This window comes from Centruroides sculpturatus, unplaced genomic scaffold (genome assembly GCF_000671375.1).
Source record: "Centruroides sculpturatus isolate CEXI.00-Female unplaced genomic scaffold, Cexi_2.0 scaffold888, whole genome shotgun sequence".
NCBI lineage: Eukaryota > Metazoa > Arthropoda > Arachnida > Scorpiones > Buthidae > Centruroides > Centruroides sculpturatus.
The window spans coordinates 354917-372042 of NW_019385009.1; the positions used below are offsets into that span (position 1 = coordinate 354917).

At 29.5% G+C, this 17126-nt stretch overlaps 1 protein-coding gene across 3 annotated transcripts in view; it reads left to right on the forward strand.

Annotated features, from left to right (window-relative positions):
* The window catches only part of LOC111633333 (GATOR complex protein WDR59-like), a 60520-nt gene extending 43464 nt beyond the window's left edge, over positions 1-17056 (forward strand). For 2 of the 3 annotated variants that reach the window (XM_023377882.1, XM_023377884.1), the window contains 4 exons: positions 717-798; positions 881-993; positions 15492-15615; positions 16884-17056. In XM_023377882.1, the coding sequence (XP_023233650.1) occupies positions 717-798; positions 881-993; positions 15492-15615; positions 16884-16922 (358 nt within the window). In that variant the 3' untranslated portion in view covers positions 16923-17056. Of the gene's footprint in view, positions 1-716; positions 799-880; positions 998-15491; positions 15616-16883 lie in introns of those variants that run through there. The other variant, XM_023377883.1, reaches the window with a different exon arrangement.
* Positions 17057-17126: the final 70 nt, after the last annotated feature.

Below are 17126 nucleotides of genomic sequence, written 5' to 3' on the forward strand. Positions count from 1 at the left end.
CTATATACTGTATTTACAGTACATGCATTCGTAAATTTAAATTACTTTTTTCTGTACTATATTAAAAACTAAAATTTATTTGTTTGTAAGCTTAAAATAGATCCTTATTAACCATATATTATTAAAAATGCATTAATAAATAAAATATAGAACGAGAATTGGTAATTTATGGTTTAGTCTAGTGGCAAGTAGATTTGGAGACAAGTAAATTCGACATACGTCATTTTTCGACTTAAGTGGTTCTCCTGGAACCAATTACCGACGTAAGGTGAGGTATACCTGTATTAGTTTTAATTAAAAACTTTTGAATTATTAATACAATAGGCATAACTGGTAATAACTTTCCAAAAAAATTATTCTGCACACACACTACTATAAATTTGGAAAAATTACAAATTTCCTATGGGTGAACTCTAAAACATCCATAGGAAATTCTCCCAATAGTAATTAGAGTGAAACCTTGCTATAAGTTGAGAAATGTCTGCATTATCTTGTTTAAACATAAAACAGTGAAATAAACTTTAGAGCAGTGAAATTCCTCAAATATTACAATAAAGTAATGAATTTTGGTTTTATAAACAATTTTCATGCTGATTAATCTTTTATTTTGCATATAGAAAACTAACTAAATTTCTACTTAATGAAACCTAATAACAGAATTTCATTAGTTGTGTATAAACAAAGATTAATGTATAAAAAATTATATTTTTATTTAGGCTAAATGATGAAGATATAGCTACTCAATGCACAAAAAATGCTTCTAAAGCTGCTGAAGTGGGTCGCCGAGATCTTGTGCAGGTTAGTATTAACATAGTTTATCATAATAATTAAAAATTTTATTTCTTTTTCTTATAACTTTATAATATGAACTTTGTTTTAGATGTGGTCAATATGTTCTCATATTGCTAATCCAAAATTGAAAGCAAATCTTGATCCTGACATTGAATGTCCTTGGGCTCAAAATTCATTTGGTAGGAAGATGCTCCAATCAATGTGGGTAATGTTAATATTTTAAATGTAAAAAGTATCATAAAGTAACTTTCACATTAATTTGGAAAAAATATCCAGAAATTTTAATTAATTCTTAAATTCTTTTTTGATATATGTTTATAGTTTGCTATCTGTTTCAAAAAGTATATACCAATGTAATAAAAATGTACTTTTACTTTTACATGTATTGTATATCATCATATTTGTTAGATATACTAGATTTTATGAAAATATTTTTAATGAACATCGCATTACATTGAATGTATTTCATCCACAATAATTGAAAAATTCAAAGACCATATTAGGTAAAAAAAATTCCAAGTTTTAAATTTTAATATTTCTGCAAATTTTTACAAATATAATTAAAGTTTTTTTACATAGATTAATGGTGCACAAACTATGGCTCTAGGCCCAAGATTAGATAATTAGATCCAAGTCCATTAGATAATTTTCCACATCTGTTCTTGAAACACTTTATGAAAAGATAAACAATTACAGTCTGTTTTTTTCAGCTTTTAAGGATTGTTAACCAGCTGTGAAATGAAAATAATTAACATATAAACAATGTAGGAACTGGATAACAATTATATTAACAATGTACATTGGCATCACAACATGTCTGCTCAAAATGTTTAAAAGAAGAACATGTAACCTTGATACAAAAAGGGGAATTACATGACCACATCTGTAGCCATCCTGGCCACAGAACACCAAATCCAAGCATATGTAGATGGAATCTGACTGCTACTTGCAATCAGAATACTCTCATACACCTTGAAAAGCTAGAGATATATATATGGTTTGGAAGAAAAATAAAGCCATAAATTTCAAAAATAGCATCTTCCCTCTAGCATGGTGATCTCTATTTGAAGTCCAGTAATAAATTCTGTGTGTAACATCAACAACCATTTAAATCATGTCTGTTCCTTTAATTTACGATGTTCAATTTTCCTACATTATTTTTTCAAACATATTTAACCTGATGAATAGCTAAAGTTATTGAAAACAGTTTGTTTCTCATTAAATATTATTTTGTTTTTTGCTGAAAATATAGCATAACTTTTCTAACTCAAACATCTGTAACTTGAATATTTCTTTAACTCAAAGAAAACAAAGCACTCAGTAGGTCTCAATGGAATAGCATAGGGATTTAACATCTCCAACCTGAATTTCTTAACTCTAATTTTCTCTGAGTTGAAGTTTTTAATGGTCCCCGAATTGATTTACGTTACTTTCAACTTATCCAACTTAAATTTTAATATTTATTCTATCCAAAGTGATCCTAATTATTGGATTTCCATGAAATTTTCAGACAGTTAGTGGTATCTACTCTCCAACACCAATTTTCAGACAACATTTCAGCCCAAAGCAAGAGATCCTCTCATTTTATGCCAACAAGATGTACAGTACCTGCAAAACTGTTCGATTCCATTAGTTACATTGAATATTTTGCTGGAAGGTGTTACATGGGCTGTTTAAAACAAAAAAAAAACTATCAGAGATTCTTTATATAATGCAAGAGAGGTAAAAATACATATCTTTTCAGAATAGGTATTTTTTACTCTATTGTTCTCTAATTTGAATTTCCTATAACGAAGTTTTTCCTGCTCCTTGGAGCTTCGAGTTAGGAAGTTTTACTGTAATTAAATAAAAAAAGTTAAATGAAAAAATAAAAAATACATAAACAACTCAGGTGCAAATCTGAATCACTGTAATGGAAACCACACACATTTCTTACTAGGCTAAGCCATTCTCTGGTCAATATCAGTAATTAAACAGTTTCTCAACTTTTCATGAAACTTCTCTTTATGGCCCATTCATTCAAATGATTTTATCAGGTTATAATGCTTTCAAAATCTGTACAATAAATAACATTTTATTAAAAATGTACATTACAACTAGTGATGCAATGAATAGTATATTCAGCCTCAGGCCGAATAGTCGAATATTCAGCCAAACTATTTGGCTTGATTAATGCGTGTACGAAAATTGGCATGCAAATCGCATTATGGCAAGGATCGCACATCCTGTTCTCTATTGGCCCGCTGTCACTATGCTTCGCCAATTGTGTTAATTCTTGACAGTTGTAGTGGACAGACATGAGCATCATGGCAGTATGTGATAAGTGATGATATTAAATGTGGATAACAATGAAATGACCTACACATGTAAATAATGGAAAAAGAACAGAGAAGGACTGCAAAGTGAAAATGTGAAAATAAATATGAAATTGAGTTGATAATGTAATCGAACAAGTCGAGGCAGCTTATTGGCGTAAAATTTGCGGGCGTCAGTTCCAAATAATTGTTCTCATGAATTTTGGAAAGCTAAATGCTTGTAATGAAAGTCACGTAGCATGCATGGGCAAAAGTCTGGGGCAGTTCAGGCTACCAACTGTCTGGAACTTCAGTTATGATAAATAATTTTGTACAATGAAACGAAAAAGTTAATTTAATTTTCAAGTTTATAATAAGGGATGATTTCATGAAAACACTACAGATCATTAATTATTATTTTTTTCATATTTTATGACCTAAGTTTTGATCTAATGTGCCCACACAGTAAAAATTTTCACCCCTTTAGGGTTAAATTTTGTAAAATCTTTTCTTAGCATGCCTAAACGTTACAAAAGGAACACATCCTCAAATTTTTAAGTTTCTAGCACCAGTAGTTTTGGCTCTGTGTTAATTATCCTATCAGGACTTGTTCTTTTCTATACGAGTATATAGATGACTAAACTACATAATAAGTAGGTAGATTTCATTTGATTTGTTACCTTTTTTGATCTCTTAAAAAAATAACTTAGTTATATTACTTTTCCTTTGATCTTTTTCATAAATAAGCAAAAAATTGCATATTCTCAAACTTGAAATGTATGTTCAGCATTAATAAAAGTTACCAAAATGATTAATTTACTGTGTTTTTGTTATTTCTTACTCCTTTTTTAGGTATTTGGTATTCGGCCGAATAGCGAAGCATAGGCCGAATATTCGTTGCATCACTAATTGCAACTTGTTGCCTCCCTTATAGGGTTTAAAAACAACAAACTCTTATTTTTTTTTTATTTCAATTCATAAAAAAAAATTTGATTTTTTAATGGAAGTTATTAATTATTTTCTCTTAATATCTAATTATCTGTAAAAATATGTAATTTTAAAGAAATTTGTAGAAATATGTGGTAAAGGTAAAAATATATAGTATAAAGTTTACATTTTGCATATATTTTATAAAAGTTACATTCCTCTATGAAGATCTATATGATTCCAACGCAAGGAAATGAACATGTAAAATCATAACTATTCTAGCCTTACATATAAGTGATGGAAATAGGCCTGCTTCAATTTAGAAGCCATTCCAAACATTTGTTCTGTGATTAAAATTATTGCTGGAAAAGTACAAAAAGTGTGTTTGTGTGATTTTACCCAAGAAATTCCAGCTTTTAAAAGATATTTGTAAGTGAAATAATGTTCTATTATAAAATTACCTTTTCTGTTATCAAATCTGTAAAATTAAAAAAGTATAATTGTTAGCTATGAAACACTGTATAATTCACCCTGACATAGACTTCTAAATGATCTCCATGATGAACTGGCTTTTGAGCAGGAACCATCTTGATATTAAATTTTCTTTCTTTTCCTGTACATTGTATTAAAAAATAACTAAATTTCAGTGATATAAGTGATATATATCTCTAACATCTCATTAAATTTAGTTAAAATCTTATTTTTTAATCCTTGTGCATTCCAATCTGGTGCCTTAAAAAAAGCTGAAGAATTTTAAAAAATACTGATTAGAATATACTGAATGAGAATGGTGTACAATAAAAAAAGAATTTACTTTAGCTAACTACTCTTCAATGAAATTGTAAGTATACTTCTCACTGTTTTTTATGATTAATTTCTTAAATTAATATGCTTACCTTCCTTTTTAGCTTTGACATGTTATGGGATCAACTTTCATCTGTGGTCACATGGCTCTTTAGTCAGATTAGAACTCATTTGCATAGCTCTCATTCTATTAAACTATTTGTTTTCTTTAATATTCTTATCAACAACAGTCTATCTTTGTTTAAATTGTAAGCGGAAAACATAATACAAATATTTGAGAAGTCAGAAAAACTGCATTCTTTTGGGTACAAATGCCTCAAGAACGTGCAATACACATATCCTCAGTGTACTCAAACTTCACTTTCTATTCCATCAAAAGTTTTTCTTTATCAAAGGGATTTCCCTTTGATAAAGAAAAACTTTTGATGGAATAGAATATATAGAATTAGTATAATAGAATTATATTAGATAGAATTAATTATTAAATTCATATTAACAGTAATCATTGGCTTAAAATATATAAAAATAAATGTTTTTGTTTAATTTAAATGATTTTATATTTTCTTAATTTAAACTTTAGGGATGTTTTTAATAAAGGTAGATATGATTTTTATTCCATAGTAGAGTAAGCTTCTTTTTCCTTCAAAGAAATCAAAAATCTTTATCTTACATTTGTAAATCCTAGGGGTCTGCATTACCTGAATTATCTTGGGTACATGGATACGAAAACTTTTATCAACTGCCACTTGCACCAAATGTGTCAGATCTCATTCTGTTTCCTTTTCTTGTCATGGAATGACAAGGAAAGGAAAACATAACTTTCCAACATTACTAAATTAATGTTCAAATGTGCTTTCCCATAACAAGTTGTTCCCAAGTTGCCTCTTATGGCAACTTTGATGTTGTGGCAGCACTTCTTATTATTTCAAAATAAAGTTGTTATGCACATTAGAAAATAACTTTTAAGTAATTTGCTAATTTTGGACATCATAGCAAAGAGGAAAAACAATTTATTATAAAAGCACATGTAAAAAAGTAAATGCAATCATGTATAATAAATATATACAGTGGATTCTCAATCTATCATTCCTGTATCAATCATTTTCCCACATCTATTGGTTGTTTTCTCCAGTCCCAAAAAATGACTCATATATATATTACCAGCCAAACCCGATTTCAGGCCAAACTAGTTTATCCTATGCGTGTCAGGATATACTAGTTTGGCCTAGGCTGAACTGATTTAGAATTATTATTTAAGTCAGGCCTGGCCAACCCAAATTGTTTCGCAGGCCACTTTGATCACGCATAACATTACAATGGGCCACAATTTAGGCAAACATACTTTTAAAAAAGTAAAACAAATGCAAAATGAATAAGATTTCATTGTTATACCAAGAGTTCAAACTCGCACTTGCACATTATAACAATGACACATGCAAATTTTCATTTATTTAATTGTTTTGGTATACACAAAACAGAAAACAAAAGTTTTAATTGATATATAATATCGCTTAGTGGGCCACACAATTTAATGTGACGGGCCATGGGTTGGTCAGGCCTGATTTAAGTATATTAATGGTTAAAATAAAATTAAAAGGCAATCAATTAGATGAACAATGTTTATTCAAACATAGTCTACTTAATTATAAAAAACGGTATTAATTAGAAGTGACTCAACACTTGTACAAAACTATAAAATAAAAATAAGCTAATCATTACTTATCAGTTTGTATTTTTTTTATTAAGCCATGCACTTTTAAAGGTAATTAACTTTCGAAAATATTTTCAAAAATTCAAACAAAATAATAAAAATAACTTTTAAAGTCAAACTAAAATTAAAAATGAACTTGTTTGTGTTTCTTAGTGTAACATATAAAATATTTAATCTTTTATTTATTTGGTGTACTGTGGTGGCATTTCGAATTACACAAAATCATTTTTTTTTTTGTTTTACACTGGTGCCTATTTGTAGCACATAAATCAGTTCGGCCTAGGTCAAACTATTGATAGTTAAGCCTAAAGTATTTAGGCCAAACTATCAATATCCTAGGCTAAACTAGTATATTTTGACACACGTAGGACAAACTAGTTTGGCCTGTAATGTATATATAATGTTAATTTTACCTGTATTCTTTGTTCCTGCAACATTTGTTCTGTATTTTAACTGAAAGAAAAATGTTATCCTACTTCAGTTGTTTTTACTCATAATAGAGGACACTAAATTGAAACACCGATTTTTATGTACTAAAAATAAAAGCATGTCAAATTTAACAGTTAAACCCTTTGACTACAGCTAACCAGATTTTATTGTGATTTTTGGCTATTTTTTGTTTGCTGCTTTTCAAAATACTATACTTTATTGATGACATTTCCTCTTAAAGCCTGGCAACACTAGTAAAAATTAGCATGTTGTCTCAGCATTGCTATCTGTATGATAATTATCATATTTGTATGATTATTTTGAGTGCTGTATGATGTACAATAATAGGGTTTGTATAATAATTTCATAAATACGCCTTACTTTGAAAACAACCATTAATTTTTGAAAAAAAATTAAACAATTTACAATCACTATTTTTAATGTATATTATCTTTTCATTGATATTTTGTGTCTTTTTTGCTGCTAGAGGGTTACTAAATTTTCAGAATTTTTAGATTGTTTACTACTGTATATTCTCAATTATAAGGCACACCTTTGTCATATTTTTCAAGACCACTAACTTCTATACTTTTAGACCTACTAATAAAATGCTCAAATTGATATGAAAAGAAAATTTGTGTAAATAAACATTCTGTTGAAATGCCATTATGCTTCTACTTATACAAAATGTAATAAAATGTATTATTATAGTGCTTATACTGTAGAGTAATTTCCATGTAGTGAACTGTCTAGAATTGAAACTTTTTTGGCATAGGGAGTCACGACCACACAAGGAATGGACTAAAAATTTTAGACAGTCACAAAAATTTGAAAAAACTAAGGTTTACGAATGTCACGACCTCGCTAACCCTCCCACTTGTCTACAACATAAGCCATCTCCTGACGAAGAAGCCGATAAGTGGGGACGAGCTCACCGCTCTCCCCCCCTCAGTTCACATAAGTTTCTAAAATGTTAGAAATTATAAATTTTTATCACTTATAATGTGTTGATTCTCTTATGGAAAGGCATATGAAATAAGTATGTTATATAAAGGAATGTGTTATTACATATTTGTTAATTAATGATAATTTTTTAATGTTTGGTATGTTGAAATTGTATGAAAAAATATAAATTTTAGCTTAAGCCCATTTAGAGGTTTATTTTGAATCATATATTATAAGGGAGAGTTGTGAAAACTTCATTGTAAAATAGGGTCTAAAAATTGTTTTGTTGTATGAAGGAATTGCAGATAAAATGTTTACAGGATTCTGACATAGGGTGAATCATGTTAATATTTCTATGGATAAAGGTTGTAAGTATAAAAGATAAAGATGGATGTACAATAATTTCAATAGGCAGATATGACGAGTTTCTCCTGTAAGGTTGGCAACTCTGCATTGTCTTGATGTAGGGGAGATCATGTCTGGACAAGTGAGAGAAGTCAGAACTCCTTTCCATAAGAGAATCAATACATTATGAGTGACAAAAATTTATAATTTCTAACATTTTAGAAACTTATGTGAACCAAGGGAGTAGAGCAGTGAGCTCATCCCCACTTATCGGCTTCTTTGTCAGATGGCTTATGTTGTAGACGAGTGGGAGGGTTAGCAAGGTCATGACAAGGTGTTGGTCGTACTCAAGGATGACACATATTTAAACATAAGAATAGCATATTTAATAAACTACAAAAATTATACATGCAAATACAAAAGCAAATAGATACAAAATTTGAAAATAGTTAAAAATTCTAGATTGCAACAATGATTATGTTGCTCTTGTCGATACATCTAAGTTCTGGACCTTTATCGGTCCCAAAATTCTTTAAGTTAAATTAACCTTAATCTAGCTTATAACCAAGAGAGAGAGTTTATTTTTTCAAAGTAATTACCTCTTATGCTGTGGTGATCAAATTCCAAGCAGTCTTCCATCAGGAGAGTGGAGAAGGGGTTCGAATAGTTACCGGTCTGGAGGCTTCCCTACAGCGATTGCCCTGAGGCGTGGGTGCGACCCATTTTTATACATATCCCAGAGGGGGACTATCGGGGAAAGTTTTGATGCAATCCTGTCTAAGTTCAATTTGTGTCCGGGTGTTGTTTATGTTAATTGTCAGAAATTGAACGTTTCAACAAATTTATTACCTCTTTCTGTCCAGTATGATTACTCATTCTACCTCATAAAATTGATAACAGCTGTCAAACCAACTGAATTAATTGCTGGAGGTGTCTAAGGTCAGGGTATGTAGTGCAACCTTAGTAATAATTGTTCATTTGGTGGGTCATCTGATCGGTTTTATCAATGTTAAAATTGGACGAAATAGGAAGTGTGTGTGTTTGTTCGATTCAGATTCCCTTGTCAGTGACCTTTTTGTTACCCTCTATCGAGTAACAAGTTTAGGTTCTTGTTAATTGGCTAGTTCTTTGTTGATTGTAACAAAGTTGGAAATGAACAATCCCTGGTCACGAGGGGAGAATCTTTTCTGTCATCTGAGATGTATTTGAAAGTGTAAAAGGTCACTTCTCAAAGTGACACAGAAAATTAAAGGAGAAAAGGTCTACTTTTGACCTCTCAAAAAGAGGGAGAAACCAGAGAAAGAAGGAAAATAATGAAAAAAAATTGAAGCTTTAAAATTCACTAAAGAGCTTAAATCCTCACATTTATTTGGTATCATCTTCTAGTGTAAGAAAACAGTCAATACATTAAGTATTCGTATTGAAAGAAAATAGGACAAATTTCAGTATTCTTAACAATTTTTAAAATGTAGAATAAATGAACATTCATGTGCATGCTCCATATCATTTATTATTACAGAAAACCATCATATAAGTCTGTTACTGGAAAATACACTTTCCATACAAGATAACAATAAAAACATTGATGTGAACACAACCAACTTGAGTTGATGCAAATGTGAAATTCTGTTGTTTAGACAGCTAAGTTGGCAACATCGTCTTGATAAATGAGGCTCTTTAGGTAGTACCATAACTAAAAGTTATAGGGTTCAGGTCAAGTGATTGTGGCAGTATGTCAGTCAAGATGTTGTAAATGGAAATGATTGGTTAATCATGTGTGTATTTATGTGAAAAACATTATTGCAGTAAGACTTGCACATTTAAATTGATTTACTCCTCTCTCCCTCTCTCTCCTTGTCGTCAAGCATTATCATTGTAAAAGCTTTTTTAATAAAACAAATATAAACATCTATTAACCCAATTTTTAGATTAATGCCAAATAATTGCCGGATTACATCAGGTAATATAGCATTACAGTATTATATGCTATAGCCTGATGTAATGCTACTAGCTGGATTACATCATGCTATTAGTAGCCCTATGTAATCTGTCATTTGCTTGGCCTCTAAAACAACATCAAAGTATTCAGCACAACCTCCTTTATTAATAAAATAGAGACAATATATTCTAAGTATGATGAATTTTGTATTGCTATATTTTATTACAGTACATGTGTAAAACATCAAGTTTTAGTGGTCTTAACCCTTCTTTTTTCCTGTAGGAATGTTTAGTTTAATGAATGGTAATGACTGACTGTGGGTGGGTGAGTAGCATGTTCAAACAGAGGGAGATAAACCTTCGCCCTAATCGTCACCATCTCATGACAAAATCATATGATGACCTACTGGGTGTAGCTCTGACAGAGAATCACCTGATGAAAAAGTTGGGGATAAAAGGGGCAGACTCTCTCTCTCTCGGTTGAATTAGAGATAAGTAGCTAGTTTGTCAAACTATAGTTAATCGATATATTTAATCCCTTTTTGTATTTTATCCTTACTTTATTTTGACTCATTAAACTTTTGTTATTTATTTAACCTGTCTGGACCCTGTTGACTTACTCATGACTCCCGCTTGTTTAGCCCTCTAATCAGATATTAGATGTCAACCTGCAAATGTCTAGCTAGAATTGCGAGTTAAGATGCATAAATTTATCTTAACTGGTGTCAGACATGACAGGAGAGGAAAATTATATGATTTTCCCACCTCTGATCATAAACCAAGGAACTAGCCATCCAGTGACAATTGAACAGGCCTAACCATCACGTCAAAAAAAGGGGTTTAAAATGATATTAATTGACCCCACAACTTCTCACATTAATTTTCCTTACATTTAACTTTATATCCACATTGTTATCTAATCAAACAATGAGTTTTTTGTTTAGCCTATAAATTTCCACTGTTGTCTGTTTGTTTTTCTTTCCTTAATCTTGAGAATGGAATTAGATGAAAGATGAGAACAGATATGGAAACCTTAGGGGCAGGAGGCCTCGATTTACTATATACAAACTACTGATGCAAACCAAAAGTCATACTTCAATTAAAACTTTTTCTCTGAAAGGTGTTAGATAGATGTCTGGCACGACTCTATTGTTAAAGGAAAAGCATGATGTACAGGGGCAAGCCACTACTAATTTGAGGTGGAGAGCATATATTTTAAATTAAATAAATTAAAAATATGACTAAAATTGCAGCAAAATAATTTCTCATTCACTTTTACTTTTTCCCTATAAATATAATGGGGTGCCAGTTGATTTTAGGGACAGGGTTTGACATATCTGGAAAAAATTAGATCTTTCAGTATTGTCACTAATTCTTGTTCTTTTATGGTAGCAATACATACCAGCTGTTGAAGTATGCTATTGGCTTTGCTGCAGTGATTGTCCACTATTGATTTTGAAATGCTTAGTCAGATTTCCTGCTGAAGCTTAATAAATTAATTTCACATTTCCTGAAACAAAATGTGCATATTAAAGCATATTATTATAAATATTAACTTATTTTTATGTGTCTTTTTTCTAAGTTAGTACCTGCAGGTCCTCTTTCTAAGTGCAAACTGAATAGCTGAACAATATGCATTCTAAGAAAGTTGTTAGTCCTATTGGCATCTCCACTCTGTCATCCTGTGACAAAAACAAAACACAACATTAAGTGGACCCAAAAGAAAGATGCCATTTCTTCCAGTGTGTTACTGTGGCAACACAAAAGGCTTGATCAGAGTAAGTTTGTGCAGAGAAGCTTCTGCATGCATCAAGTGGATTAGTATAGAAGTCACACTAGTTTCCTTAAGTTGTCATGGAAGAACATGGCGTCAAGTGCAATTATGTTGTGCAACTTTTAATGTCAAACCCCAAACTCAAGATTTTGTAGTTCTTTTGTTGTTAAATCATCCAAAGTATGACAGCTACAAAAATAAAGATGCCAAGGAGTGATGATCATCTTTATGCAATTGCTCAACATTATTGCCTTTCCATCATCAACATTACACTCCCAGGGTAAATGATGACAATATATAGACAGTCCCAATTTAATGTAGAAGAAAATGATGACATCATTTTGGATGTTCACCAGACATGACATGACAATCATAAATTAAAAGCAAAGAAAGTAATAATTTATCTTGAATTGAAAATAGACATTTAAGAGAGTACTAAACTATGTAACTTAGACTATATTCTTGCCACAACAGTGCAGACCAGATATGCTGATAATACTTGTGGCCTCCAGTAATTTAGTTAATAGTTAATCAAATTTTAATAAACATAAAGTAATTTTAATGTACAAAATAAAACCTGTAGAGCCAACATTTTTAAAGCTTTTTATTAACTTACTCTGTCCATCTATTTGTTTGGTTGTCCGTCTGTCCAGGTAAAAAGTTGCAATTCATCTTCTCAATTTCCAATCTAGTTGAAACTTTGCACACATGTATATTGCCAATGACAGTATGTTTTTTTAATAGTTTGCAAACATTTTTAAAAATTAGCAAAAAATTAGCAAATAATTAAAATCTATAAAAATCTGATAATGGATGGTGCTACAACACATGATCGTTATTTGTCGTCCTACACATGGGAACAAATATGAAGAAAAAGAATATGGTTATTCTGCCAAATAGCTAAACTACATCTTTAATCTTTAAGATAATATAACAAATATACATAAAAGCTATTAGTCTTCACTACTATTATTAGCAATTTTGCAGGCCAAAGAAGTTGTCTTGTTCAAGGTAGCCTTCTATCACCAAAGTAATTGAAAGGTCTAATCACTCACTACATCAAAATTACTTAATGTTTTTTTTGTAATTGAAACCAATCGTACAGAGAACAATATGCGTAAAATTAAATGTTAAACTAATAGTTCAGGGTTACATACATATAGTACAACTAAAAAGTAGAAAATAAAAAATATATAAAAAAAAACATTTTAAAGTAATGATTTATTTTCAGATAATATACTAAAAAGTAAAAAAAATAAATTTTCTTTAGCTTTCACAGTATTTTTGGTATTATGCAACCAAAATTACTGTGAAAGCTGAAGAAAATTTATTTTTTACTTTGTAGTACATTTACCTGAAAAAATCACTACTTTAAAATGTTTTTTTTGTATATTTTTAACGTATTGCTTACGATTAATGTCATCAAAGCGAAGCATAGCCGCTTGCGTAATTTAAAAGTTTTTATAAATATAAACATTAAGATTGTATTTGAAGCTTTATATCTGTTAAGATGATTATTTTAAGATACAGACTATTACGTAATGCAAAAAATTTTAATAATAGACTGTGTTGTGTAACAATACTACTGGTCACATGATCAACTGAAAAGTACTAATACCATTAATAATCTGATCAACTTGAATTATGTTCAAACTTTTATAGTTTTCTGCACATTTAGAAGCTATAAAGTTTAATTTGAAATCTCATTTGCTGAATTTGATTAATGGGAAGTGTGTAAAATAAGCGATTTTATTTGCTTTTAAATACATATAGTACACTTAATTTTTAACAGAAATAAGAACTTACTTACTTATTACATCATCATAATGTCTGAATGCAATTTTTTATCATAATTTAAAAAATCGCATAACTTCCAGTTCAAACGGGAAATTTTTATATAGTTAATTGAGCCTCCAGCTCCTAAACTTTCTATATTTGGTCTCATTCTTTATTATCTAACCTCATTCTTGAGTTTAAGGAATAATGGATGAATGGACATACAGACAGAAAGCTAAAAATCTATAGGTCTGCAATTTGAAAATTGCAGCCCAATAAAATAAAACAAATAGGGAAAAAACAATGTTTGAGACAATATTTTCTAAATCAGCAGTTGCCAACCTTTCTGATTTCACAGACCACTAAACTCTCAATTTTGAATCTTGCAGAATTCTGTCACAGATTTTTTTTAAACAATATAAACATCTACAGAATAATCTACATATAAATGAGGATGTATGTTTGTTTTTTTTTTTTTTTTTGGTTTGCTATACATGCCTAGGCCGATCAACAAATTGTTATGAAACTCGGCAGTTATGTTCACATACTTCTAATTTAGATAGTGTCATACATCCCGCCCCAAAATTGGATTTCTATTTATCAATTAATTTCTATCTACATTCAATTTGTTGGCTTTGCATGTGCCACCTATTGGCAAAAATTTAAGAAAATAATAAACTAAATATAATTTGTTGGCAGATTACCATTTGATATTTGGCTGTTAATGGACCAGTTTGTTAGTGCTAACATTAGAAAAAAATATGATATCTTAAATTGGAGTCTACTTGACCAATGAAACTGCCATTTCGTATCATCCGAGTATTGCAATAAACGTGACAATGGTAGGCTAAAGTAACCAAACTCTTTATATGGTTTTTGTTTTAATGTTTATTTTATTATAGTATTTGATTTATATAACCACAAAGGTTATCTTATGTAAGGGTTTACCATACCAAGTGACCAATCGTACACATTTTAAAAATTCTTTATCCCTCTACTGTACACAATTTAAAGAATTTTTAAAATCTGTTAGGTTGGTCACTTGGTATTATAAATCCTTACGTAAGATAACCTTTCTAGTTATATAAAGCAAATACTATTAATATAATATAATAGAAGGATTAGAAGTATTAAATAATCTAATAATCTTAATGTCTGTTTTTATTTTTTGTCCAGGCATTGCTGGGTTTACTTGCTAGTGACCATAAAAGTTCCATTTTACTTTATTTTACTCTATTAATATCAAATCACTTGTTTAATTATAACAAATTAGTGCAAAGTTTGTTGCTGCTTGTTTGAAATAAGTTTATGGATTCTTGGGCACTTTTCCACAAAGGACGACAATTGTACTCGTATCATTTATTGATTTATTGACATTTGATAAGTCATTTTGTGTTTGGTTTTAGATTTTGGTTTTGATATTTTTTAAAAATTTTTTCTTGTGGTACCCGTACTTCTTTATCAATGTAGAATTATTTCACTTTTCATACTTTTAGTGATTTACATAAGAAGTGTTCTGGTTTTGCTCAGCATTATATTATAACACTCCCGAAGTGTTGTGTTGTTGTGGCATCCTAGTATGCCGCAGCATCCCAGATGAATATCACCAATCTATAAACTATCAAAATATTAATTAAAAAATTCATTTTACAAAAGTTACTTTATGCATACGTATGGTAGCTATTTAACAAAATTATGGATAAATACACTTAAATTTATTCATTTATTATATATTTTGATGTGTTTATCTATACAGAATTGAACATTACATCAGACATTATGATGTACAGACTGCAGCAATGTTATGTTGCATGTTTGGAAAACGAAATGACGATAATCCTTACAATAAGAGAACAGTTACAGATACTGGAAGTGGGAGTGTAAGTTGTTACTACTATTAAATAATAATGATAATTTTTATTATTAATTTTTAAAAATATAATAATTTGATTTACATTTTTGATATATAATTTTAGTTAAGATGAATGAAATGGCTTTTAAATACTGGAAATAAATTATTTTGGAGTAATGAGAGAGAATTAAAAAATGAACAAACATATATGAAGTTTATATTTATATATACTAGTGTCTAAAATTAAAGCAACAAACATGAAACCTGTGTAGAATCAACACTATGAAATGTGAATAACATAAAACTTACATCATATGTAAATCAGCAAAGTGCCTTTCTAACATGTAAGATGGTGTATAATTGTATAATCATTCCAAGATGGACTCCAGTGTTGACAAAAGAGATTTCACTAATTATTTCATATACAGTATCTAATTCTTCTTGCTTTCTATACTTAAGAAAACAATAAAACTATGTTAAAAATTTTTAGAGTAGACCATAGACCATTAGAATACTTACAGCAGATTTCTAATAAGTGAATTATGTTTTCATGACAGGAAATTCTACTTTGAGTAAATATATTGAAAATAATCATAATCATTACGATTATTCTGAAAAATAATTTGACGTTATTCAAATTTTAAGATTGTATTTAGTTTTAGAAGAATTATTTAATGAAATTTTATTAATAGAATGAAGACGGCATGCTATGATTTCTACGAATGACATTTCACTGAACTCATTTTTCATTGGCTATCGGCTTTCTGCATTTGAAAGTAGAAATATTTAATGTTTCTCAACTCAATACCTGATGACAACTATTAAATTATGGTTTAAAACATATATTCTATTAAATCAAGCTTTGTTGGAATTTTATGGTGGTTTGTTCATTAATTTCTCAACTCTATTTTTTGAGACATTTCTTATTACAGAAAATGAAAATTTCTTTTTTCTCTCTTTCATAATTTTCTGCAAGTGGGAACCCAGTTTTCGATATCGGATTGAAACAGAGAAGCAAAATCTTAGCTGTATTGTTTCAAATTTAAATGCACGAGAACCATATTATTTAATTAAAAGTTAATATCGAGGATTCGTTTAGATCGTTATTTTTATAATAGGTTTTATTGAAGAATTTTATTTTTATTAATTTTTTGTTATTATTTAAAAGAAAAATAAAATTCATATAAACAGTTTTTAAAGATTTTCTTCCAGTTGATTTGTTTTAGTGGCAAGAATTATCCATATTTTAATCCAATGGAAGATATAATTATAATGAAATATTTATTACATTTATAGCAACATTCTGGGAAATGGTGGCTGAAGGTATGTCAGTAAGATCTCTGTCATTTCTAATGTGTATTCCCTTAACATACAGATTTGCCTGACTCTTTAACAATATTTGTTTCAAACAAAAAACAAAAAAAGCTTATTATTATTATGATTTCAATAAACGATAAATTATTAAATATAAATGCATGCTCTTTTTATTTATCATAATTATAATTTTTAGACAAAATCATGCATGTGCATTCTTGCTTT